General features: G+C 39.1%; 1 protein-coding gene across 1 annotated transcript in view; it reads right to left on the reverse strand.

The window, feature by feature from the left end:
* The window catches only part of si (sucrase-isomaltase (alpha-glucosidase)), a 147521-nt gene that overhangs the window by 90978 nt on the left and 30135 nt on the right, over positions 1-26408 (reverse strand). The window contains exons 11-16 of the mRNA XM_053623442.1: positions 15020-15151; positions 14701-14817; positions 10609-10722; positions 9671-9755; positions 7962-8079; positions 7097-7268 (exon numbers count right to left, since the gene is read on the reverse strand). Of these exons, the coding sequence (XP_053479417.1) occupies positions 7097-7268; positions 7962-8079; positions 9671-9755; positions 10609-10722; positions 14701-14817; positions 15020-15151 (738 nt within the window). The remainder of the gene's footprint in view (positions 1-7096; positions 7269-7961; positions 8080-9670; positions 9756-10608; positions 10723-14700; positions 14818-15019; positions 15152-26408) is intronic.

Here is a 26408-nt window from a genome sequence, read left to right on the forward strand (position 1 = left end):
TCTGCATAATCATTTGTAATGCATCAAGATAACATTTATGAAAACGAATATAATAATTCTGTAGGTTTATTTTTTACATCAGGCTAGATAAACTGACAATAAATTGTTCTTAGTTCCTCATTCAAACCAGGTACACTGATTAATGCCAAAGAATTCTGCTTAAATTCGTTTCTGGTAAAATAGTCCTGTTTTTTATTTCTTCTAAATGTCTTCAATATCCATTGGTTTTCATTAATTCTGCAGCCAACAAAATGCTTAAATATATATATATATATATATATATATATATATATATATATATATATATAATACATTTTAAAATGGTGTACAATAACATCTTTAAAACTAAGATATTATTGTATTATAAAGTTCCTGAGCTGGTGAATTTTATAAATCGACCTGATACTGTCTTTAAATCAGCCCAAGGGCGAGTTTGGTCATTAGAGAGTGCAAGATGCCATTAATTGGTACACAGAAAGGATGGAAATTGTACAGGATTAAGACCAAGAAGAAAATGGTACAGGATTAAGAGGGAGTTATTGAAAAGAAAAAAGAATTGTAAAAAATTGCTGTTTTATTTGTATATTATTTTACCAGGTGAAGTGAATTTTCTTAAATGAGTGACACTATTTTTACATCCTATTATATGTTGCCAAGTTATAGCATTCTGGGCACATAAAGGTAATTAAACTAAACTTAAACCATTACTGAAAATCAATTGCTGAATGTAGTAAAATTCTGACTATTTTAATTTTATTTGTTGTTGTTGTTGAAATATGGCATGCAATTTAAGATCTCAAATAATTTCACTCTGATTAACAAATGCCCCAAAGTGCACTGCAGTGCTTACAGTATAGTTCCAAGTGCATTTTTTATTTTTTTTTTATTTGAAACAATCAGAATCATTTAATGTTTATTTTTTCTAGTGAATATACTTTCTCCTGTCAATAGACGTTGTCTTCTCTGAAGGGTTTCACAGAAAATACAGGGGCATTTATATAATGTTATCCTTCATATTAGTTACAAACTTAATCAATCAACCTATAATTGTATCTGACATTAAAGTTAAGAATATTGGGAATTTTTAGCTTGTTACTCAATTTCCCTATAGGGCTTGGGAAACGACTTCACCTCATGCTGCATTATGGGATTGTTACATCATTTCAGTATGGTTAATTCTGTTTTAACATGCTACAAACACATTTATAAACTCTACAAAGCTTGAAGAGATTACTTTATTGTGGTTTCTCATACTTATTTCATGCTAAAAAATGGGGAAGGAAGGTCAGTGTAGTCAACTAGTATAGCAAGGCTCTGGATATGCTAGTTTCTCTTACATTTCATGATATGTATATCTAGTGTGTGACTTGAGTGCCTAAAATTTTAAGCATTTTATAAATATAACTTGAAACCACACCCAAGAACAATTTACAGATGGATGGCTACTGAACCTCAGTCAAAATGTATTTTTAAAGTTACAGTGCCCATATCAAGTGTAGACCCTGGCAAATGAGGGTAATGAAACATCTGGGTTACACATGCAACACTGTTCACTGAGAAGGGAACGAGACGTTGCGTTTAGCATAACACGATAGGGAGCGCCTCTCGCGCATGACCAGCATCTGAAGCTTGTGTAAAATCATGCCTATTTATAGGCCTGCCATGATCAGGTGACGTGGCAATTAAGTGCATCACGTGATAAATATGGCATCTGTGAACCGCGCCATCAGCCTCTATTATCTGAAGCAAAGACGCAATTCACAGGCCTGCCCCGGTATGACAAAGCTACACAACATCTCACTCCTTTCTCAGGGAACAGGATTACATGCGTAACCCAGACGTTCCCTTTCAAAGGGAACTTTGACGTTGCGTTTAGCATAACACTATGGGAACGAGAATACCTACCCCATCATACAGAGTGTATGGCCTGTTTAAAAAGACCCAAGCCTGAGGGTCACTGCAATACACTCGAACCCGGGTGAATATCCAGGCTATAATAATGAATGAATGTGTTTGACGTAGACCACCCTGCAGCAGCACACACATCCTGTAAGGATACCCCTTTCAGAATGTACATTACACTCACTGACAAACTTTCCTTCTGTCCAGAGAAGAATTAGTTGCACCTGCCTGAACAGGGGGCATGGAGATAATCCTCCCTGGTGGTCAATATATGAGACCACCGCTGTGTTGTCTGTAAACACATGGTGACCTCAATTGAGGAAAAAGGAATTTCAGTGCTAGAAATATGGCCCACATTTTTAGGCAATTTATATGCCGCTCCAGATGAGGGCCACACCAGAGACCATGAGCTGGACAGCTGTCTAAGACCGTGCTCCAGACCATGAGGGACGTGTCCGTGATTACCTTCTTGCGCTAAGGAGACACCCCTAGAGTGTGACCCGAGGACAGAAACTGGGGACACTCAAATTCTCAGTGCACGTAGGCATCACCGCGTGACACTGATTATTCTCAGGGGTTTAGTCCTTGGACGAAACCCCCAACTTCTCAGCCACCACTGAACGGTCTCCTGTGCAATAGGCCCATAAGCGCCAATAGTCTCCCAAGATCCAGCTTTATCTTGCTCAGTGTTGATAGGACTGAACCTACGCATGTTGGGGATAGAAACGCCCTCATAGTAGTAGAATCCTTAACACCTAGAAAAGTTGTCCACTGCACTGGGGAAAGCATATTTTCTGAGGTTTAACCTGAACCCCAAGTTCTTCATGAGGACGAGAACATCTCGATGTTGAAGCGCCAGTTCCCTGGATCGTGCTAGAATTAACCAGTTGTCCAGGTAGTTTAGTACACAGATGCCCTGGAGTCACAATGGAGCCAGAATGACATCCATGCACTTTGTGAAGGTGCGAGGGGATAAAGCTAGTGATATTTCTATGTGGAAATATGCACCTTTTAGATCTATCGTCACAAACCAGTCCTCAAACTGAATCTGTGGAACGATAAGTTTGGGCATCAGCATCTTGAACCTGTATGTCCGAAGACTACAGTTCAGATGACGCATATCTAAAATTGGCTGCCACTCCTATTTTTTGCAGACCAGGATGTAACGGCTGTAAAAACCGCCCTTCCTCAGGGAACGAGGTACATGTTCTATGGCCCCTTTGTCCAAGAGGGATCTTACTTCCTGCGCTAACGTCGGGCTCTGGTCTGTGCCGACTACTGTGGTGAGCACACCTCTGAACTTGGGGGAGGGGGGGGGGGGGGTCGAGCTATAAACGGTACCCCTTTTCTACTTTAGACAGAACCCATGGAGACACATTTGGCAGTAGTTTCCACGCAGCCAGATGGTCTTTTAGTGACGTTAACTATTCCACATTCTATTGGAGGGAAAGCATCAGATTTCCGTTGCCCTGTGACAGCTCGCTGACCAGAGCACACTGAAAACTTGGGACTGCGTTGGCTAGGGGAGGCCCTACAGTAGCACTGGGGGCTAACTTCCCGAACAACCTCATGTCCCCTGATACGTCCCTCCACATCCCCTCAGGACCACTCTTCTTCGCCTGCTTGGCCTTTATGACCATTCTCAGATCAGGCCTAGTAGCAGGCCGCTACTGTAGCTGCCCGGTTCCCCTGGCTGTCTGCGGGGGTTGCGGGCTGCCACACTCGCCTTCTGGGTCTCCCTCGCACTAGTGCTGGCTCGGACTCCACTCTTGGATGCCCGGGTGAACTTGAGACAACAGGGAAGTAAATGGCTGAATGCTGCCATATGTCAAGCTCACTCAGCAGGTCTGCTTGGTATGCCTGCAACACTGTCATTGTCTGCAGTGATCCACAAGCAAGACTACTACCGCATAGGCCTTGCCTACCAATGCCACGTTGGCCTTACATGGTGGCTTGGATGGCAAAGCCATCCACCCTAATTACCTGCCAGCGATGGAGCTCACAAGCACCTCCTCCACCTTCAGCATAGCTAAACAGCCATGCCATTCATTCCCCACAATGACCGAATAATCCACCATCATGGGGTTATAAATACGGCTTATGCATGGTTTTCCCCCCAGAAGCCTGATATTTTGTCATGCACTTCTGGAATAAAGGGGAGTTTCTGCAGTGTGAGGGATTTACTTTCACAGGGGAGAAAAAGGCTAACCTGAGACGGCTAGCTGCCTCGGTAGCAGCTCTGAAACCCAACTCACTTCGGAGAAGAGTGCGAGTCGCGAGTCAAGCTGCTTAATGTAGGCATTACCATGCGTAGCCTCGCGAGGCTGCCATCGCATGCTACATCCCTAGACACTTCACCCAGAAAGTGTGCACTATTCCCCATGATGAAACGGGAGCAAGCCGTAAAACACTTTGTATAAAATACAAAAATTTGCATGTAATGTCTTTTTAATGTTCTGTGAGGAGTAGCCCGTCACATAATTTATTGCGTTGATGTAATAAAATGAGAGGCTGCACGTGAGAGTTTCAGTGTGGAAAAAAGCAGTCTCCGAGTTCAAATTAATCCAGAGCACCAAACTACTGGGAAAGTGAGGATCAGCTTTCCGCATCAGAAAGACGTCAAAACGAAAAATATCAGACTTTCTCCCCCAAACAGTCCTCATCTCTGTCTATCTCTCTCGTGCAGGCTCCAGTTGTGCCAGCATGAGAGAGATAGAAAACGACAGAGACACAGAGGATCATCTTTCCATGTCAATCAATAAACACAAAAGTAAAATTGCAAAAAAGCAATGTAAGACTTCTTGGATTCAAGCATTTGCATGGCTCAGGTATGATCACACAGAAAAGGTTTTTTTCCCCAAAGCGGGCAGAGAAATAGCGGGGAAAATGGATTTCATTACGGAACAAACCATTTCAAGAAAGAGACTGCAGGAAAACAGGGCGATAGTCTAAAGCATAAAAAAGATTGTGGTGATATAATCACACAGTGCTCCACAAAAAACACAATTGACACAAGCAGTGTCTCGTGAATGTGAACTGCATGACCGAAGCTAAAAATAAAATTCAACACCGCCTATATGATTGTAATTGTAGACTTGCCTTTAACCAAATTTACCTCGCAGATATTTCTAATGAATAAAAATTGACTGGATATATGCAAGACGTTTGACGACACAGCATGTGTTTTGCCCAGTATGCACCTAGTTTAGATATTGCTTGTCCTACCAATTGTGGCTGCTCAGTGTGAATGTGGCTTTTCAGCCCAAAATAGGATAAAACCAAAAGTACACAATTCAACCTTGGAAAGCTTGATCAGGATCAGCACAGAGGGCCCATCACTTCAACAGTTTGATCGTGAACCATGTGTCAAATGCTGGCTTTCTGCAAAAACAGAGGAGGATGCCAAACTACACTCAATGGTCAAGTGATGCTGACATAACTATGCTCAGTGACACTAACTCAGATTCTGTGTGAAGAACAATTCTTTGTAACTGTATATAGTTCTCAAGTTGGAAAAGATGTTCAGTTCCCACTTTAAGTGAACTTGGATGAAAGTGCTGGCCAGACATACACACATATGACAGGATGACTGAAAGTGAGTGTTTTTTAAAAAAAAAATTTACGCAAGTTTATTCGTAGGTGGTACTTAAATCATTTGGTGGCTGTTTTTTTTTGTTTGTTTTTTTTTCTCCTCCCTTATAGGAGCCAAAGGCTCCTTGATGGGTTTTATTGTCTGGAGTCCTGCTTTTGAAATAACAATATAGACAGCTGCATGATGATCAAGAAGTTATGGTTCTCTCTTGCCAGTTGTGACTTCTATGAGCAACAAATTAATTTATTTTATTAAAACATTGAACATGTTTTTAAGCTCTAAAATAAGCTCTAAATAAAAGTATTGTATTGCTATCATATCATATTGCTTTTCTGTTGACTTTATATACATATGTGACCTTGAAGTGATCCAAAAGTAATCAGATTACATTACTTTCATATTGTGATACTTGGATTATGTTTTTTTTTTTTTTTTATGAAGTAACTTGTAACTGTAGCAGAATACATTTTTAAAGCAACCTTCCTAATCCTGGTTATAAGCCATCTCAGATATGTCAAACAATATCATTACACAACCTAATGCCTGGGACACACTAGACGATTTTTTATATTAACGATTTTTTATTTTAATTTTAAAACCGTTGGAAACCATGGACAAAAGGACAGTTTCAACTGATTTTTAACATTATGATCCTAAGAACGCACACACTAGATGATTTGGCCAGACTGTGAAGCCACACACCTGTCAATTGTAGTAACGATTTCACAGACACAAGATCTCATAGAAACTCATGATTTTCAAACGTGACTTCAAAAGAAAAACAAATATGGAGGACGATCGACGTCATCAGCTGGTTCTCCTGGTGTGCATTATATTTTGCAGAAGAAAGGGAAACAAAAAAAAAAAAAAAAAAACAAAACAAAAAAAAAACCCCACACATGAGGTCATCTCTCCCATGGCGTGTTTGCGGTTGCCATGTTTCTGCTATAAAAGCACGCGACACCCCATTGGCTATTACAGGTATCCCGCCACTGGCAGCCCGATCAAGAGTTCAAACATGTTTGATATTTACGATTTGGGATCGGGGAGGCTTTGACTCGATCCATAGCAGTAAAATAATCATAATGACACCACACAATTGAGTATTGTTTGGACAAAAGTCAGTAGCGAGAAGCCTCGAATTGGGCCATGCCCCCACGATCATTGGGGAGGGTGAAAGTCGGGCTTAAACTCTTCAAGTGTATGGCCAGCCTTAGGCATGAAATAAGCCTGACTACATAGTGACTGGCAGCAAATCAGGGGAATGAAAGAGTGAGTCTCTTCAATATAATTCTATAAGTAAGAAGTATAAGAATTCAGGAGTGATGACATTTTAGCTTTTTCTTGCTGAATAAGTAAGACATTTGACTCGCTAATTTGGTGAGAAGCTAGTGATGGTCAGTGTCATGATAGTTTATGTTCGATATGGAAAGTGTATTGTTATCTAGCTGTGTGTTTTTGTGTCTGACCTTGGTGTGTACACACACACACACACATACATACATACACACACATACACATATTATATATACACATACATATACACATATATCATGGCAGTGTCATGGCAGTGCACTCTGAGTATAGAAGATTTGTACTTACATAAGGCACTCCAAATAGGTTAAACTCCAGCATGCCGGGTATTGCCCATTTAATATCATTCCAGTTGGCAGCGTTATCACCCAGCCAGTGGCCTGAATACTTTCCTACTCCAGGGAAAGAGGAACGAGTGAGAATGAATGAGCGATTGCTGCCAAAGACTTGCCTCACAGCCCTAGAGGATGAGAATAACAGAAAAATCACGAGTGTTAGAAAGCAAGCAGGGAGGGTACTGAGCAGGTGAAACCTTACTTGTGAGTCATTTCAACTACATTTTTTCCCCCATCACATCATCTCAATTATCATAATTACTGATACTAAGCCAGTAAAGCAATTACCATGGTTCAAAATCATCCTGAGTGGAAAAAGAGATCAAAGATTAAGAGGTCAAAATATGAACACCTATACATGTTTTTTTTATTATTATTATTTCAAAAAAAATGTTTCCTGTGAGAAAAAAATACTTTCTATGGTGGTATGTATAAGGCAAAACACTACAGGTCTAGCTAGTCTTAAACTGCATTAATAAAATATAAAAATTCAACAATTCAGATATTTTATTTAACTGTTTTTGTCCACTTCCTACTATTACTATACTTAATTAGAAGCAGATCACAGAGGTATTTTCCAAAATGTTGTTGGATTACTGTTAGATATAAAAGAACCAAATAAATTGCATAAATGGCATTTTTTATGACAAAAATATTATTTCTAACAGAACATAATATTTTCTTGACCTATTCAAATGGGTTAAAGAATTACAGAATGATTTCTCTACTAAAATACATTAGTTCTTGATAACTCATGAAATAAGAAGAGTGGTGGACTTAGACCTTTGCGTCCAAATGTGACACCTTGAAGAACTTACTCTTCTGTTGCCAGCACCATGGAATATCCATAAAGACTGTGAACATCATAGTGATTTCCCCAGGCCTGCTTTGCATCCATACACAAAGTCTTACTGTACATCAAATTATCAAGGATGTCTAGAGAGAGAGAGAGAGAGAGAGAGAGAGAGAGAGATATTACATGATATTCTGTAACAGACGAAATACAATCTTTATATCTTGGCAGGGACCAAAACGCAAGGAATATCTGACATTTTTGACCTGTTGGGGACATTTGCCTATGAAAAACAATTAAAAAAAATGTTTTAAATAATAATTAAAATTTTTTTTTTTAAAAAGTAGTTACTAATGTTAAGTTTAGATTAGTTTAATAAGCCACATTAACTACATCAATGGAAGGTCTTCAGAGGGATAATAAGAGAAGTACGTGTATGTGTGCGTGCATGTTTGTAAAAAGGATATTCATACATATTTAAATTTTATATGAGGATTTTTTCAAGCAATTTATGAGATTTCTGCCATGAGGTAAGATGCTGAGCGTGAGTGAGTGAGTGAGAGAGAGAGAGCGCGAGAGAGCACCCTGGACTATAAAATGGTAAATGCATGCCATCCAACTGACATTGGAGCATATCTCCTAGATTTAATAATTCATGAGCATCAAGAAGGGTAATGGTAGTATACAACTGATTTTACTGCTCTAACCAGTTTAACTAAATTCAAACATATATTTATCAAACAGGTTATTCCAAGGCACAATTAAATAATCAAAAAATAATAATTTTAGACAAATGGAAATATGCCATTCTCTCATTGAATTCCAAATATGGGTCAACATTGACCACTTTTCCAGCAGTCTTACTTCTGGAAGTAAATTTCATTTCTCCATGAAATTTTCAGAACATTTTTCAATAAAGAGGTTAACGTGTCAAACGTGTCAAACAAAACAAGATGAATTAGAAGACAAATAATGACCTCATTCAAGTATTAATTACTTATTTATTTAATTATATCAAAGTTATTTGATATAAGAAAGAAACAAATAAAGATACAAATAGAAATGTAGCATCAAACATCAAATTGGAATTTGTCCTCAACCCTGAGTTAAATGACAAGCATGCAGGGAGGCATCCATATTTTTCTCTCTTTTGTCAGAACAGAAGAGTGCTTACTTGCTTTGGATAGATGACAGTAGACAAAGTTTTAAAAATCTTTAAGTTACTTATTTAGAGACCTGATTTAGAGACCTGTAAATTCCTTAAAATTTGGCAGTAATGTTTTTTTTTTCCATTTTCCCCCAAACATTAGCTTATAATGTAGTAGTAGTTTGGGCACATTTATAAATCTTTAAATGTGACTGTCCATATTTTAAAACGCTAGAACTTTACTTGTGATTGAGATTGGGGTATCTTGTCTCATTTTGGTCATTAGTTTCAGTATTGTCAGAATGAATGCTACAAGCTTGTGGCTTTACGTAAACTAAGCTAACAAACTCCTCTGCTGGGGCCATCATTTGAAGTCATAGAATGAATATCATGTGACTTTTACTTGCAACTGGGGTGGGGGCAATGACTCAATGCTCCTCCATAGATGGAGCCTATCCAAGTATTCAGGAATTACTTATTGGTAATTAGCGGAAGAGTTAAATACAGTGGATTAAATCAAGGGAAAAGGCTTAAAGCATTGAGTTTAAAACTTTGTACTTGCACATCAAGAGCTGTATATGACTTACTTGGAGTGAACGGTGGATAATTCAGTGAATTATCAGCACATCCTTTACTGGAGCCTTTCACAAAGCTGGCCACTTCGTTCATGTCCTTATAAATGAACAACAATTAGTTCAGCTCTGTTATCTCTGCTCTGCTAATTGTTAGCACATTAAAACTGAGAATTTTATAGAGGCATTCAAAAAGCTATTGATTTCAGCATACATCAGCTAAGAGTGCACACACACACACTATGCTGTTAAGTTCCACAATATTAGGGGCTGCTAATACCTGTGTAGTTACATAAAGTCTAGACATAACTACTATGTAACTCATGAGGATCACAGTGGTACATCTTATGTAAATAAGTATTAACAGGCTTGGGAGAATTTGTTGGATGTCTCCAGAGCAGAATGTACTGTACATGATTGTGTACCATGATAAGCCTCATTTTTAAATGCCATGAGTGACTTTTACTTAATGTGATAAGGTTGCAGAGATTTGGATTATGCAGAGAACCAAAATGTTTACACATTTCCCATTGTAAACTTACAATTCTTTGATAATGTGTCACCAATGTATAGTTTTTCAATAAGTATGTTGGGTTACAAATGTAGAAGTGGGCAGGAGCTTAGAATAATATTTAAACAAATATTAAAACAGATACAGTTATGTGCTTCCAATCACTTACAAACACTGCCTTTTTGTATAAAAAAAATAAAATTAAAAAAAAAATCATTTACACAAATCCAAACTGATGCTGATACACATCTATTTACAAAAGATGTTCTACTGTTTTCCAGCTGTAACGCCTCAGTAGTTCCACTGTATAGTATTTCCTGCACAGTTTATGTATTACTGCATTATTACATGCTATATACAGTACTACTACATTATTTGTGACAAAATACAAAGCAAAAACTTACTCTTGACAAGAGTTTTTGTATTCCACAGGGTTACTTACAATCCAGATTGCATCATGATTCACTTGCTTATGGAATTGGATGATTTCATCCACCCACCACCTGATGCAGGATTGCTTGGTGTAGTCAGGAAACACGGTCTGTCCAGGCCAAACCTGCACATAATATGAAATATACCATACATGTCTCAGAAATCTCTTAAAACCTCAAATATTGGAAATTGGATGGATGAATGGAATGGAGATTAATCACACCAACTATTTTAACAATAATTTAACAAGACACCCAGATCACACAGCTAATAAAGGGCATGCTCTTAAATGTACGGTCACTCCAGGGGCAGCAGCTCATGACTGTAGATTTTGGTGGTGCAGGATGGTATTACGAACAAATAGCCTTACATAAAAATCATTTGAGAGGCTATCAGACTAGACTTATGCTATATTCTACTATCTAGTGATTTTTTTTTAAGTAAATCCATAATAGGCAGTTTTAGATATAACATTATTTAAATGTGTTTGATACAGCATGTGTGCGAGATGAACACAGTTAAGCTAATATTACTAACCAGGATTGGCAGGTTTCAGCACATTTCCAGACCAACTACATCTCAAAATCCACACAAAAGACTTGGAAAATATCCCACACAAATTCAGTCATTGAAACAAGGAACACCCCCCCCACAGTCTTTGCATGGGAAACAAGGTCACCGTGGTGATGTATGTACATTATCCGCTTAATAATCCTACTTTTCCTGTCCCAATCTTTGCAAAAAAACTTGAGAAATGTTTCTGTAGACAGACTGACTGCACTGTAAGATTTAATCCTGATTATTTGCAATAAAAGATTTGCGTGGCCATGTAATTTTTTAAAACTAGTCCAATCTGGCAACCCTATTATCTGTTGCATCTGCTGGTCCTCACCTGAGCATGGGGCAGCATAATTCCTTCTCCGGTGTACCTCTATTAGTGCTTATTGAAGTTGCCACGTTCACCACTAAGTGCACTGCTCCAGATTACAACACTTTGAGACCAACATATTTGGCCCTGCTTTCTAGGTGCTCTATACCTCTGGTATTCAGAGCAAAAACAGTCAGTTGTCACCATCTATCTGTAGCTTAAAATCCAAATAAATATAGCCATTCCTTATTTCTTGTGGAATATTAATATGTTATTTTCTGCATGTTACGCTTACGTCATTGCCACTACTATATTTGTAGCTGTCTGCAAGTAAGGTCATCCTATGCTGTCCTCCTATTGGTGGCTTTTAGACAAAAAAAAAAAAATACATTAAAAAAAATTCATAAATACAATTTCTGGCTCTGCCAAGACTTTGGCTGTCTTTGGTCACAGTTGGCTGGCATCCCTGGTTCTCTTGACAACAGTTGTCAAGGGGTTGCTTCCACTGAACCCTGGTGCAATCCATATCAGGTGTAGAAGCTATCCACGGTCATTGCTGCACACTAAGTACCTTAATTGGGTAAAATTGTTACCTTTGCTTCCTGTTGCAAGTTTTGTGATTGTGGGGAAAATGTTGTTACAGTCAGTGTACATGACTGAATCAGTGTATAAAACCAGACATTCATAGGACTGAAGCACTGTAATTAGCTCACCTTTGTGGCGCGAGTGCTTGCACTGAGAGCACAGTAAAAAAATGCATGTCTCATGCTCATCTGAATGGCTAAAAATCATCCTCAAAAGTCATTTTGAAAACCTCCATGAACAAAAGTGATATATGGAATTCTGGCAATGGATTCATGATACAGAAAGTTATCCTCCAAACAAGCCCCGAAGTGGTCCTGGTTACAAACTCAGGGATTTGGTCCAAGTGTGAAAATGCCCTAAGACCACCAGTCTGAACTCAAGACCAAATAATTCTTTTACAATGTGCAATTTTGTGTGTGGGTGTGTGAGACAGCAAAATCTGGCCAAAAATCATACATCCCCCAATTCCGAAAAAGTTGGGACAGTATGGAAAATGCAAAAGAACATAAGAGTCATTTCACCCTGTACTATATTGAAAACACATTATTAACACATTATTGAAGTTTTACTTTGTGAATTTAATTTGTTTTTGAAAATATACACTTCAAATCTGATGACTGCAACACACCCAAAAAAGTTGGGACAGTGGACTGTTTACTACCGTGTAACATAACCTTTTCTTTTAATAACACCTATTAAGCATTTGGGCACTGAAGACAATAGTTGGATAAGTTTAGCAAGCAGAATTTTCCCCATTCATCCATTATGCATTTTTACAGCTGCACAACAGTATGGTGCCTTTGTTGCTTTATTTTGAACTTAATAATGTGCCACACATTCTCATACTGAGGCAGGTCAGGACTGCAGGCAGGCCATGCTAGCATCAGCACTCTCTGCTTACGCAACCATGCGCTTGTGATCCAGGCAGAATGTGGTTTGGTGTTGTCCTGCTCTGGATGGCAGCATATGTTGCTCCAAAATGTGTACATATCATTCTGCATTAATGGTGCCCTCACAGATGTGCAAGTTACCCATGCCATGGGCACTGACACACCCCCATACCATGATTGGACCTGATGCTGATGACAGTTTGGATGGTCCTTTTCATCTTTGGCCTGGAGAACATGATGGCTGTTTTTTCCAAAAAACTATTTGAAATGTTGACTCATTAGACCACAAAACACAATTCCACTGTGCTACTCTCCATCTCACATGACACCAAGCCCAGAGAAGTTGGTGGCACTTCTGGACAGTGTTGATATATGGCTTCTGCTTTGCATAGTAAAGCCTTAACTTGCATCTGTGGATGCAGCGGTGAATGGTGTTGATAGGCAAAGATTTACCAAAGTATTCCCGAGCCCATGTCAGGATATCCATTACAGACTCATGATGGTTTTTAAGACAGTGACGTCTGAGGGGTCGGAGATCATGCACATTCAGGAGTGGTTTTTGGCCTTGCCCTTCACGCACCATGATCAGACTGGATTCCTTGAATCTTTAATTATATTGTGCACTAGTAGAAGGTGAAACAAAATCTACCGATTTGTGTTTGGGGAATGTTCTCAGAGTGTTGGATAATTCACAGACACATCTGTTGGCAAACCTCGACCCATCCTTGTTCATGAAGGACTAGGTCTTTTTTTTAAAAAAAAAAAAAAAAAAAAAAAAAAAAAAAAGAGAGGCTCCTTATATACTACAATTAGATAATTGCCTCACCTCTTTCACATCACCTTCTTATTTCAACTTGTCACATCGCTATTAGTCCTAAATTGCCCCTGTCCAAACTTTTTTGGAACATGCTGCATGCAGCAATTTCAAAATAAACATTTATCTTCAAAAACTATGCAGTTGATTAGGTAGAACATCAAATATTTTGTTTTTGCTTTTGTTTAAATACAAGTCAAAGTATATGCACATATCACTCCTATTTGTCTTTATTAGCATTTTCCATACTGTCCCAACTTTTTTGGAATTAGGTTTGTATAGTGTGAAGCTTGCTTTATCCTTCATCCTCCTAGAGTGTTAACTGTATGGCGAAATGTATAAGCTAACAAGTAAGAGCCTGCTATGACTGCATTGGTGGTACAAATTATAAATACAAATAAAGCTCCATGCTCTGAAAACAACAGGAAAATAATGATGTAGACCAGGAAGTTGTGGGACTTCCTCACCAATAAGAAAATCCCACTGTTGTACTAGTATTCAAGCTTGCAGCCACATTTTGTAGACCTAACTTTAGCTTTTGCAAACCTGAAGGGAGGGGATGTATTTTGGTCTTGAGATCTAATTGCTGACTTTATATTTAATTTAGAATAATTGTGAAATGTTATATTGGTTAATGTGTAGTTTTTGATTTTTAAAAAAGTGTCACTAGGTAAAAGAGATGTATATGAAAATTTTGAAAAATAAAACAAACTATATGGGTTTTAGAAAAGTAAGATGGAGGAAACACAAACCATACCTGAATACAGTAATAAAAATATATCTACCTTGTTACTATAAAAATAATTGGGCATGAAGTTAGATTTTGGGAATCTACTGTATTAAGTTTTGGATGAATGGGCAGAAAAGAGAACAGATGTTATCTGATGTTATCACCATTTCCAACTTTAAGGCACGCATTTCATTTTTATCATCATTGTTATTTACCTCTCCCAGTATTGGAGTCTTTCCATCTGCCTCAGTGATCCATGCCTCAGCTTGTGTTCCTCTGTCATATGACTCGTATGCTCCATTGATTCTCTTGCTTGTGGCTATGGCGGGATCCTTTGACAAAAAAAAGAAAAGAAAAAAGAAAAAGTAAAAAAACAAGCACATTTTCAGCTTGATGGCTGCTATTCATTCTTCAATTCAGCACAGGTGCTGAGGCACAGGTGGAAAGGCAGCAAATTTCTGCTGCAAACTGTCTCTTCACAAAGAGAGGTAAAAAGTTGAGCAAATAAAAAGACAGGTAAAAAAGATGACTCACGAATATGAGAATATATTTTTGCCCTTCTGCATGCATGTAGTCAGCAAATTGTGGCAGGTCTTTGAACTTCACCATGTCGTAAGTGAAGTCCTTTTTGTCCTCCATGTAGTCTATATCTGTGTACTGCACATCCTGGAACAGGTGATACAGGAGAATAAATGAGTGAATTTGTCCTTATTATCTCCCTTCATTCTCTGCCAACTCCACAGATTTATCTGGGAGAGTCCCAGTGTTTATCATCCTTGCCTGACGCCTCTCAGGCTGAACATTTATGCTTTAGCCTCATGAATTATTATTCTGTGATTTTCATATATGAATGTAAGAGTCTCTTAAAATTCATCCTCACTTGGGTCTGGAAAATCTTCCTTTTTTAACTGTGTGCATGTATAAAATGCAGTGCCCGCCACTAATACTGGCAAATATGAGCAAAGGCGGCAGTGGAAATTGTCTCTTGTTTAACTTTTTGATATTTTGTTAAAAAGATTCACAAAAATACTCTGCTTTCATGGATATCATATATGTGTAAATATATGCTAATATATGATAAATGTGTGTGCCACAATTATTGGCACGCCTATGAACTCAGATAAGAAAAATATATTAAGTATATTCCCAGTGACATTTTTTAGTACACCTGGGTAACTAGGAACAGGAAATTGTTCAACCATGACTTCCAGGGTGTAAGTATGAGGCAACACATAGGCCAAATTCATAGCAAGGGGTTCGACCAAGGAATATAGCTGTGATGTGCAGCAAAAGGTTGTTGAGCTTCACAAAATTGGAAGTGGCTATAAGAATGTAGCACAAGCATTGAAAATGCCCATTTCCACCGTTTGGCCAATAATTAAGAAGTTCCAGTCAACTGGAAATGTCATTAATCAACCTGGAATTGTACATGTCCATATTGTCTCAACATACTGTGAAGAGGATGTTTGAGTGGACGAAAAATATTCAAGGGTCACAGCTGGAGAATTGCAGAAGTTAGTTGTGTCTTGGGGTCACAAAGTCTCCCAAACTACATTCTGAAGAACCTACATCACCACAAGTTGTTTGGAAGGGTTTCAAGAAAAAAGCCTCTACTCTCATCCAAAAAGTGTCTTCAGTTTGCCAGACAATAGGAAATTCAAGTGGGATCTGGTTTTATGGTCCGATAAAACCAAATAGAACTTTTTGGCAATAATCACCAGAGGCAGTTTTGGTACACACAGATAGGCATAAAGAAAAGTACCTCATGTTCACGGTTAAATATGCTGGTGGCTGTTTAATGTTTTGGGGCTGTTTTTCTGCCAGAGGACCTGGGCATTTTGTTAGTATACATGGCCTCATTGACTATCAAATATCAACAGATTAAATGAAAACCTGACTGCCTGAAAGCTTATAATGGGCCATGGTTGATCTTCCAGCAGGACAATTATCCAAATCATACCTCAAAAATCAACACAAAAAGGATTTACTGACCACAAAATCGAGGTCCTGCCATGGCCATTCTAGTCCCCTGACTTGAAACCCATAGAAAACCTGTGGGGTGAACTGAAGAGGAGAATCCACCAGCATGGACCTCGAATTTTGAAGGATCTGGATCAGATTCTCTACTGAGGAATGGTGTCACATCCCTTGCCATGTATTCTCCAACCTCATCAGGAATTATAGGAGAAAAGACTCAGCTGTTATCTTGGCAAAAGGAGGTAGCTCAAAGTATTTACTAAAATGGTACCAATAACTGTTGCACACCTATATTTAACAAAGATTTTATTTTGGTTAAACCCATGTTTTCTTTGCAATTGTTTGATATCCATGAGAGCAGAATATTTGTCAATTTTTTTTTTTAACTAAATAGTGTTGGTCTGAGTCCACATTTGTCAAGTTCAAGTTGAGACCAAGCCCTTAAAGAAATCGAGTCCGAGTCCAAAAGGGGCAGAGTGCGAGTTGAGTCTGGCCAAGTCCAGAAAGTAATTAAATTGAAAAAAGATTTTATATTGCAATTGTAAACTCAACACTGAGCTGTTAAATTAATATTTTAACCTCCACAAACCAATGGGAACATAAATGTAACAAAAAATACCACTAATACGTCTTGCCATTGCTATTTTTTTTTATTATTTCAGGTCATCAGCAACTCAACTATTTCTTATCAAAAAAATGATAAAGAAAAAAGGGATATAGAGATATGTAGAACTTTTGTTATATTACAAGTGTATGAAAATAAAAGTGAATGTGTTTTGGTGTGGTATCACGCTATATTGTGTCCTCCAGTTCGAGCTGACAGTTCAATTATTTGATACCTCTCCCCCACAGTTATATAGGCTGAGAGAGAGTACAGAGTAGAGTTACATTTAGCAGCATGTCATAACAAGCTTCATGCTTTATTCCTACTTTTAATCTGTATAGGAATGACAGCAAACTAATTCCTGAACACAGCTCTGTTCTTGTAACTTTTTTCATTTTAATTCCTAAAATGAAAATAAATAAATAAATCCGTAAACAGCAAGGTTTTTGATATTTACTACATTAAGAAGTGCATTTCACATTTTACATGAAATTACAGACTGGAATTGTCAAATGCTAATGTTTAGGGGTTAAAATGGAACCAAAGGTAGAATCAGTTACAACTGAAAAAAATAGGAGGGTTTTCCCTCCCTGATGCAAGCCTTTCCAGATAGCATAGCCGTAACTAGACTCCCAGCGACAGAGCCATCAGTGTTCACTGGTGACCCAATGCAGTTCATAGAGTGGAAATCCTTCTTCATGGCACTCATCGATAAAAGGGGTATCTCTGCAGCTGACAAACTCTTCTATCTGAAAAATACCTGAGTGGTGCAGCACATAAAGCTCTAGAGGGCACCTTCTACAGAAACTAAGAGGCTTATCAAGATACTTGAAGTAGGCTAAATAGTCGCTATGGACAACCATTCACCATACAAAGGGCTTTCAGAGAAAAACTCTAACTGGCCTAGTATCAATTCAAAGGATGCTATCAATCTGATAGAATATTAAGATTTTCTGAATGTTTGCCAAGACGTCATGCCCCATGTTAAGGGTCTACATATTTTGAACAACTGCCAGGAAAACCAGAAACCTGTTCAGAAACTACCACACTGGGCCATTTCTCGATGGAACCGACAGGTTACACAGTCAGAAGCAAGAATTTCCATCATTTCAACAGTTTGATGAATTTCTGTCTACAGAGGCAGAAACAGCATGCAATCCTGTAACCTCATTCCATGCCCTCAAGTCCTCAGAAGGCATTGCTGAAAGATAGAGCCTCAAAGGGAACAAAAGGGATAAAGTCAGAGTTTTGAACATGCAAGCAAATGGTGACGATCAGAAATCAGAAAGGCCAGCTGTAAACACACCATGCCTGTTTTGTCAAGACAATAAACATCAGCTCCACAGATGCAGAAAATTCACTGCCAAAGGCCTGGAGGAACGGAAGAAATATGTGCAAGATAACAGACTTTGTTATGGATGTTTATGACAAGGACACAATGCAAAGGATTGCCATTATTGCCACACTTGCAACATTTGTAAATGGAGGCACCCAACTTGTCTACATGACAATTATGCAAAACAAGCAAACTAATTCATTAGCTCATCCACAGAGTGCTCCAGCCAACACAACTCTTACGGTTCTAAATGTAGCTATGGGGCAGTGATTGTACGTGTATGGGTTTCCTCAAAGAACAACCCAATCAATGGAAGACTGGTGTATGCGCTACCGGACACCTAAAGCGACACCACGTTTATCAATCAAGTGGTGAGTGATGCTCTTCATGATGACACCTGTCCTGTGAAACTAAAGCAGACCAACATTATTGATAAAGACAGTTTTGAAGAGTAACAGAGTTAACAGGGCTTCAAGTGAGGAGTTACAGGTCAACTAGTCACATAGATCTCCCACCTACCTATACAAGAGCGTGTATCCCCATGAATTGTACTCATATTCCTACCTGTGAAACTGCTAAGTGCTGGAGTCATCTTGCAGTCATGGCAAATGAAATTCCACATCGTCAAGACTGAGATTTGTCTGTTGGTAGGCTACAACTTCTCAAGAGGGATGGCTCCCAGAAAGGTGATTGTGGGTGAAGACAAGGAAACCTATGGCATACTAACAGATCTATGATGGAGCATTGTGGGGTATTCGTCACCACGCCTTGATGTGACACGAGCCAGTGGTCTCTGTCACTGTCTCGTACTCAAAGAACTTCCCTCAGTCACTCCAGCCAATGTCATTTGAATATTAAAGACTGACTTTAAAGACACTAGTGAAGACTAAGAAATTGTCACAAGATGACATCCTCTTTCTAAATAAAATGAAAAGCATAAAGAAAAGACAGTCATTAGGAAATGCATCTGCCATTTAAGGAAAGACCCACACTGCCTGACAACAAACAGCTGTCAGATTCAATCACCTGAAACAAAAGGTGTTAAGGGATAAGATGTTCCACAAGAATTACACAGAATTTATGAAGGTCATGATAGACAGGGGAGATGCTGAGCAAACTAAGGAAGATGGCACTAAAGGAGAGACCCAGTACATGCCCCATCATGGCATATATTCAAAGAAGCCTGGAAAGCTACCTGTAGTCTTTGACTGCTCGGCAAAATATGAAGAGACATGCCTAAATGATCACCTCCTTCAGGGGCCTAACTTGATCAACAATTTGAACGGCATTCTCATCAGATTTCACCAGCACACCATAGTGCTGATGTGTGATGTGAAATTTTTTTTCCACCAAATCCACATTGATGAACATGACCGAAACAATCTGCGTTTCCTCTGGTAGAAAGAGGGTGATCTTGATAGAAAACCAGAGGCCTTTCATAGGAAGGTGCATCTTTTTGGGGCAACCTTATAACTATGGGTTGAAATACCTTGCTCAGCAGTACAGTGAAGTGTACCCTCTTGGAACCCAGTTTGTGATGAAGTATTATGTGGATGATGAAGTCACCAACATGGACAACTCAGAAGTTGCAATCAGGCTTGCAAGAGAAGTGCAGACACTCTGTGCTAAAGGTGGCCAACAACTGCACAAATTCATCTCTAATAGTGATACGCTCATAAATAGCATACCCAAATCAGAACAGGCTAAGGTGAAAGATGTTGAATTTGCCTTTGATGACAACTCTAACCGTTACCTTGTAGCGTGGTACCTTACTTATGGTGTTTGGGCGCCAGACAGTTCAAATTAACCGTCACTTATAATTTGGACATCACTCAGAACAAAAAAAAATCATCAGTAGGCTACTCAATTCTTACAAAGTAAGATTATTATTATTTATGCAATAAACGTAAGAAAATACAGATCGTTTCAGTCACAGAAACTGAAATAATGAGAACCAAAACTTCCCATACGTGGGATTAATAGACGAACCCATAAGGAAACAAGCCTCTATTCATAAAAGAAAATTTGCACACACAAAAAGCAGGGGAGAAAAAAAAGGGAAAAAAAAAGGAAAAAAAAAACCACACATTTAACCCCAAAATAATTCTTAACCAAAACAAAAAAGTTGTTCACTTTAAAAGCGGCACTTCAATGGCGGGGATTTAGACATACGGGAGTTCGTGAACTTGAAAGCATGGGAAACCGCCAGTCAGATTCCGCTTAACACTCATAGTTATTTACAGACAGTAACATCCAACGATTTAAGCCTACTGGTTCTCCACAAAAGTATTAAAGAAAGGATCTCAAACCCGTGATGTGCCTCCGAACCCTCAAAGCTCCGTTCACTCGTTGGTAGTCAACCTTGGCAGGATATTCCCGAAGTGTTCGCCAGCCTCCGGAATCAATATCCACAAGAGTCTAATCCACAGTAAAGCATTAGCATGGTCCCTGGCAAACGCACACCATCAGTTCCGCCATTCCCACCTGGCTCTCAGTTCCGCGTCCCGCTCATTTCCGCCTCCTGCTCATCTCCTCCTCCTTTAGTCACCTGTTCTTTTTATTGCTTCCGAAGACCACACCATTCTCTTCATCTCTCTCTCTTTTTTTTTCTTCCGTTAATTAAAACACGGAATGGAACGGACTCCGCCTCTGAGTCACTGTGCAGCTATCCGTTACAACCTTAGGCATTCAGTGGCACAGAGAATCCGACTGCTTGAAGCTCCCGATCCAACTTAAAGAGTAGCCTGCCACAAGGCATAACATACTGTCTACTGTTGCTTCAGTGTACGACCCTCTAGGATTCATTGCACCCGTGCTTCTAAAAGGAAAAGGAATCTTACAGGAAATGTGCAAAAGTGGCACTCTGGATGGGATGACCTATTGTCATCTGAGCTTACAGTGCATCCGGAAAGTATTCACAGCGCTTCACTTTTCCACATTTTGTTATGTCACAGCCTTATTCCAAAATGGATTAAATTCATTATTTTCCTCAAAATTCTACAAACAATACCCCATAATGACAATGTGAAAGAAGTTTCTTTGAAATCTTTGCAAATTTATTAAAAATAAAAAAACAAAAAAAGCACACGTACATAAGTATTCACAGCCTTTGCTCAATACTTTGTTGAAGCACCTTTGGCACCAATTACAGCCTCAAGTCTTTTTGAGTATGATGCTACAAGCTTGGCACACCTATTTTTGGGCAGTTTCTCCCATTCTTCTTTGCAGGAACTCTCAAGCTCCATCAGGCTGGATGGGAAGTATTGGTGCACAGCCATTTTCAGATCTCTCCAGAGATGTTCAATTGGGTTCAAGTCTGGGCTCTGGCTGGGCCACTCAAGGACATTCACAGAGTTGTCCTGTAGCCACTCCTTTGTTATCTTGGCTGTGTGCTTAGGGTCGTTGTCCTGTTGGAAGCTGAACCTTGTCCCCAGTCTGAGGTCCAGAGCGCTCTGGAGCAGGTTTTCATCAAGGATGTCTCTGTACATTGCTGAATTCATCTTTCCCTCGATCCTGACTAATCTCCCAGTTCCTGCTGCTGAAAAACATCCCCACAGCATGATGCTGCCACCACCATGCTTCACTGTAGGGATGGTATTGGCCAGGTGATGACTGGTGCCTGGTTTCCTCCAGACATGACACTTGCCATTCAGGCCAAAGAGTTCAATCTTTGTCTTGGTCTTGGTCTGAGAGTCCTTCAGGTGAGTTTTGGCAAACTCCAGGCGGGCTCTCATGTGCCTTTTACTGAGGAGTGGCTTCCGTCTGGCCACTCTACCATACAGGCCTGATTGGTGGAGTGCTGCAGAGATAGTTGTTCTTCTGGAAGGTTCTCCTTTCTCCACAGAGACACGCTGGAGCTCTGTCAGAGTGACCATCGGGTTTTTGGTCACCTCCCTGACTAAGGCCCCTCTTCCCTGATCACTCAGTTTGGCCGGGCAGCCAGCTCTAGGAAGAGTCCTGGTGGTTCCAAACTTCTTCCATTTGTGGATGATGGAGGCCACTGTGCTCATTGGGACCTTCAGTGCCTTCAAAGAAATGTTTATGTACCCTTCCCCAGATCTGTGCCTTGATACATTCCGGTCTCAGAGATCTACAGACAATTCCTTGGACTTCTTGGCTTGGTTTGTGCTCTGACATGCATTGGTAACTGTGGGACCTTATGTAGACAGGTGTGTGCCTTTCCAAATCATGTCCAATCAACTGAATTTACCACAGGTGGACTCCAGCAAAGTTGTAGAAACATCTCAAGGATGATCAGTGGAAACAGGATGCACCTGAGCTCAATTTTGAGTGTCATGGGAAAGGCTGTGAATACTTATGTACATGTCCTTTTTTTGTTTTTTATTTTTAATAAATTTGCAAAGATTTCAAACAAACTTCTTTCACGTTGTCATTATGGGGTATTGTTTGTAGAATTTTGAGGAAAATAATGAATTTAATCCATTTTGGAATAAGGCTGTAACATAACAAAATGTGGAAAAGGGGAAGCGCTGTGAATACTTTCCGGATGCACTGTATACCACACTCAGAACTCTGGAAAAGGGATCTTAGCAATCTTAAAAAACTAAACATAAACCACTGTTATTAATCATTTATCAGTTTTGTAAAGGTTGTGAAGGCAGAATTGCACCATATCTCTGATGCAAGCATGGTAGGATATGGTCAATGCTCAGGTCTAAGACTTTGCAACACTGAAGGAAACATACATTGTTTGCTGGTCATGGGGAAATGGAGAGTTGCCCCCATGAAATTAACCACTATTCCCAGACTGGAGCTGACAGCCGCCGTCGTCTCTGTCAAAGCAAGCAGCATTCTTAAAAGAGAACTGGAATATGAGAATATAAGTGATTTTTTTCTGGACCGATTCCAAGGTTGTAATTGGATATGTGAACAATGAGGCAAACTGTTTACATGTTTTGTTGCAAACAGAGTGTAAAGGAGATACCAAATAGCCAAGATGATCATTGCTGACTGACAAGAGAAGGTCACTTTATAGGAGCCAAGAAGGAGCTGCAAGAAGCATTAAAGGAAGTAAACCCAGGATTAGTAGGTGCCTTCCTATCTGACAAGCAGTGTGACTTTTATTTTGAATGCATCACATTCAAGTCATGCTGGAGGAGTGTGGGAGCGACAGATCAGGACAATAAAGAATGTCCTCAACATCACATTCTCACTCTCCCCAGATTAGATGATTCTTCACTCCATACTTGCTTTTATGGGACAATGGCAATTGTACACAATTGCCCCCTCACTGAGACTAACTTGAACGATCCCAACAACCCAGAACCTCTTACAACAGATCACTTGCTTACGCTGAAATCCACTGCAGCTCTGCCACTAACAGGCAAGTTTATCGATGAGGATCTCTATACACGTAAAAGGTGGCGACATGTACAGTTTCTTGCCGAGCAGTTTTGGAGCAATTGGTGGAAGAAATATCTTGCCAACATCGCCACAAGACAACGCTGGCATGCCCCAAGGAGAAACCTACAAATAGGTGACATAGTGCTGGTAAAGGAAGAGAACTTAGCTAGAAACAAGTGGCGGATTGGAAGAGTGTTGGAGACAACTGCCAATAGGGATGGCTTTCTTAGAAAGGTTAAGTTACAAATAGGAGATGGAAAGTTAAATCTTTGACTTAAGGGTGAGCACATATGTAAGCCTTCAGTAACTGAACGTCCCATTCAAAAGCTAGTTTTACTGATGGAGACTGATCAAGGTTAAGATCTCTTCCCAATTCTCTAATCCCCTCCATATTTAGAGTTGTTCATCTCATTTCATGTGAACATTTCCTAATATATGCATTTCATGTGTAAGTTCACTAATGTATGCATTTCATGATGTGTAAGTTTGCACATGTATGTACTATGTGTCACTGAGTACTGGTTCAGGGTTTGTTGTGAAACTCATGATTTGGTGCAAGTGTAGGTGACCCTGTTCAATGGGTTCTGAATATGGACATTTGGTGCCTTTACTTCTATGTTAGAAATCATATGAATGAGGACTTTTATTTTTAAATGTTGAATTGTACTGGATACACACAAGGAGGGAAAACTAAGAACGAGAGGTCCTGTTGTATGGAAGTTGTGCTAAAGGTTCATGGTTATTGAAGGCTAACAGGAACTTCACTGAAAGGGTGAACAAGGTATATAATACTTAAATACATAATACTTTATCCTTTTCATGTCATTTACGTTCTATTGTTCTGTATTTGGTAATTACCCTGGTCATTGTTAGTATGGATTCTTACTAGCGCCCTCTCCCATTTTATCTAAACGTAATGCTATTGTTCCACAAGGAACGTATTGTGATGTTTGTCTTGTCTCTTTTATCTAGCTCTTACAGCATTTTTAATGCAATAAATGTTCCCTAATCAACATAACAAATCAGTCGTTGGGCCATCATTCAGTCAAGGTAGCCACAGGGATGGTCGATATGACTACAGTCTTATTTCACAACAACGATACCTTTTCACAGGTAGGTCTATCGGTATTATTCAAGTAAAAAATAGTATGGAAATTGAATAAAACTATTAAATGTAAAATAAAATAGACCACTGTATAACATATACAGTGATTCTTATTAAATTTACTGAAGTTATTCAGTCAAATGAGTGAGTGAGTGATTTTCTCTTTGTCTTTTGTTGTTTGATTAAGATTAATAACACAGACAGCAGCAGGTTTATTACACTGCTGTCACTTTAAGACCTAATGCACATATCCAATATACTGTATTGACACACCTAAGATTATTTCCCAACTGTTTACATTCAGTTAAGACATAACCGATTGTGTTTGCATGAATACTTGGGCAGACACACATGAGGTGTGTGTATTTATTTGACCGTCCAAGCATAATAAGCCACCAAAGAGAAGTCGGTAGACTCTATGCACGAACGCTGCTTATGTATTTCTGGTAGTATCTCAGCCAGTGACTTTACTTCCATATAGCGTGTTCCTATAGTGAAGTGTACTAGCAGCAAAACTCTTTCATACAATTCATTTTACGATTAAACTATTATAGTATTATTATTATTATTATAGTATTATTAGTAATATATATCTTTTGGCCACTGGTAAAAAGAGTTAAAGTATCAACGGTGGAAAGACAGTAGTTCGGCCAGATATTGTTGTGTCCCGTTATGTGAGACCTCCTCAAAGTTCAACTCTTAGAGTCTTCCATGTTTAAATGCATCTTTATAGAGATTTAAGACATTTACAGATCTTTATAGATAACAGTGATTAAAATTAAATGTAATGAAGGTTAATGTTTTATGCAAAAAAAAAAAAAAGAATAATAAAGTAAAAGTACTATGATTTAACTATACTAGGTACCATTACAGGTAAAGGTACCATTACATAAAAGGTACCATTACAGTGAACCATGTACTCCAGTTGTCATGGACTGGAGGAGGAGGTGGATGCAAGTGCAGATAATTTATTGTATAACTAAATTTTAATTACATGAATAAATACAAATAATAAAAAAACAGGTATGAACTATCAGAAATGGAGCTTGTCAGATATATGTCACGAGTTCCCCTTTAAGCAGCGCGCTGTGGAGCATGTGAGCGTGCGTACATGAGCAGGTGCGCGAGCACCTGCTTTTCCCTTGTTGACAATCGTGACATTTCGACACGTGCATTTGTTATGTTTCTGTTATGTCTCCTCCCTGTTCTGTCATTTGTTGTTGTTTCACGTGTGTCTGAATTGCCCTCAGTCGTCAGCCATTACAACATTGATTATGTTTGTATATATACCATGCACCTCCCAGCACACGGCACGGAATATTAGATTAGAGTAAATATAGATAGTCATAGTCATAGTCAGTTTAGTTCATGCTGGTTTCCCCGCTCCCAGTCCCGCACTATTGTTCATGTTTCTTGTTTTGTTTCTCGACCCTGTATCCCGTGACCGCGACCTTGATTCCTGCTTTGTCCTGTGTATGCCTGTTTGCCGATCGACTGACCATTTGCATGTTTCTGGATTACGTTACTGGATTACGTT

Source organism: Ictalurus furcatus, chromosome 4 (genome assembly GCF_023375685.1).
Source record: "Ictalurus furcatus strain D&B chromosome 4, Billie_1.0, whole genome shotgun sequence".
In the NCBI taxonomy this organism is placed as follows: Eukaryota; Metazoa; Chordata; class Actinopteri; order Siluriformes; family Ictaluridae; genus Ictalurus; species Ictalurus furcatus.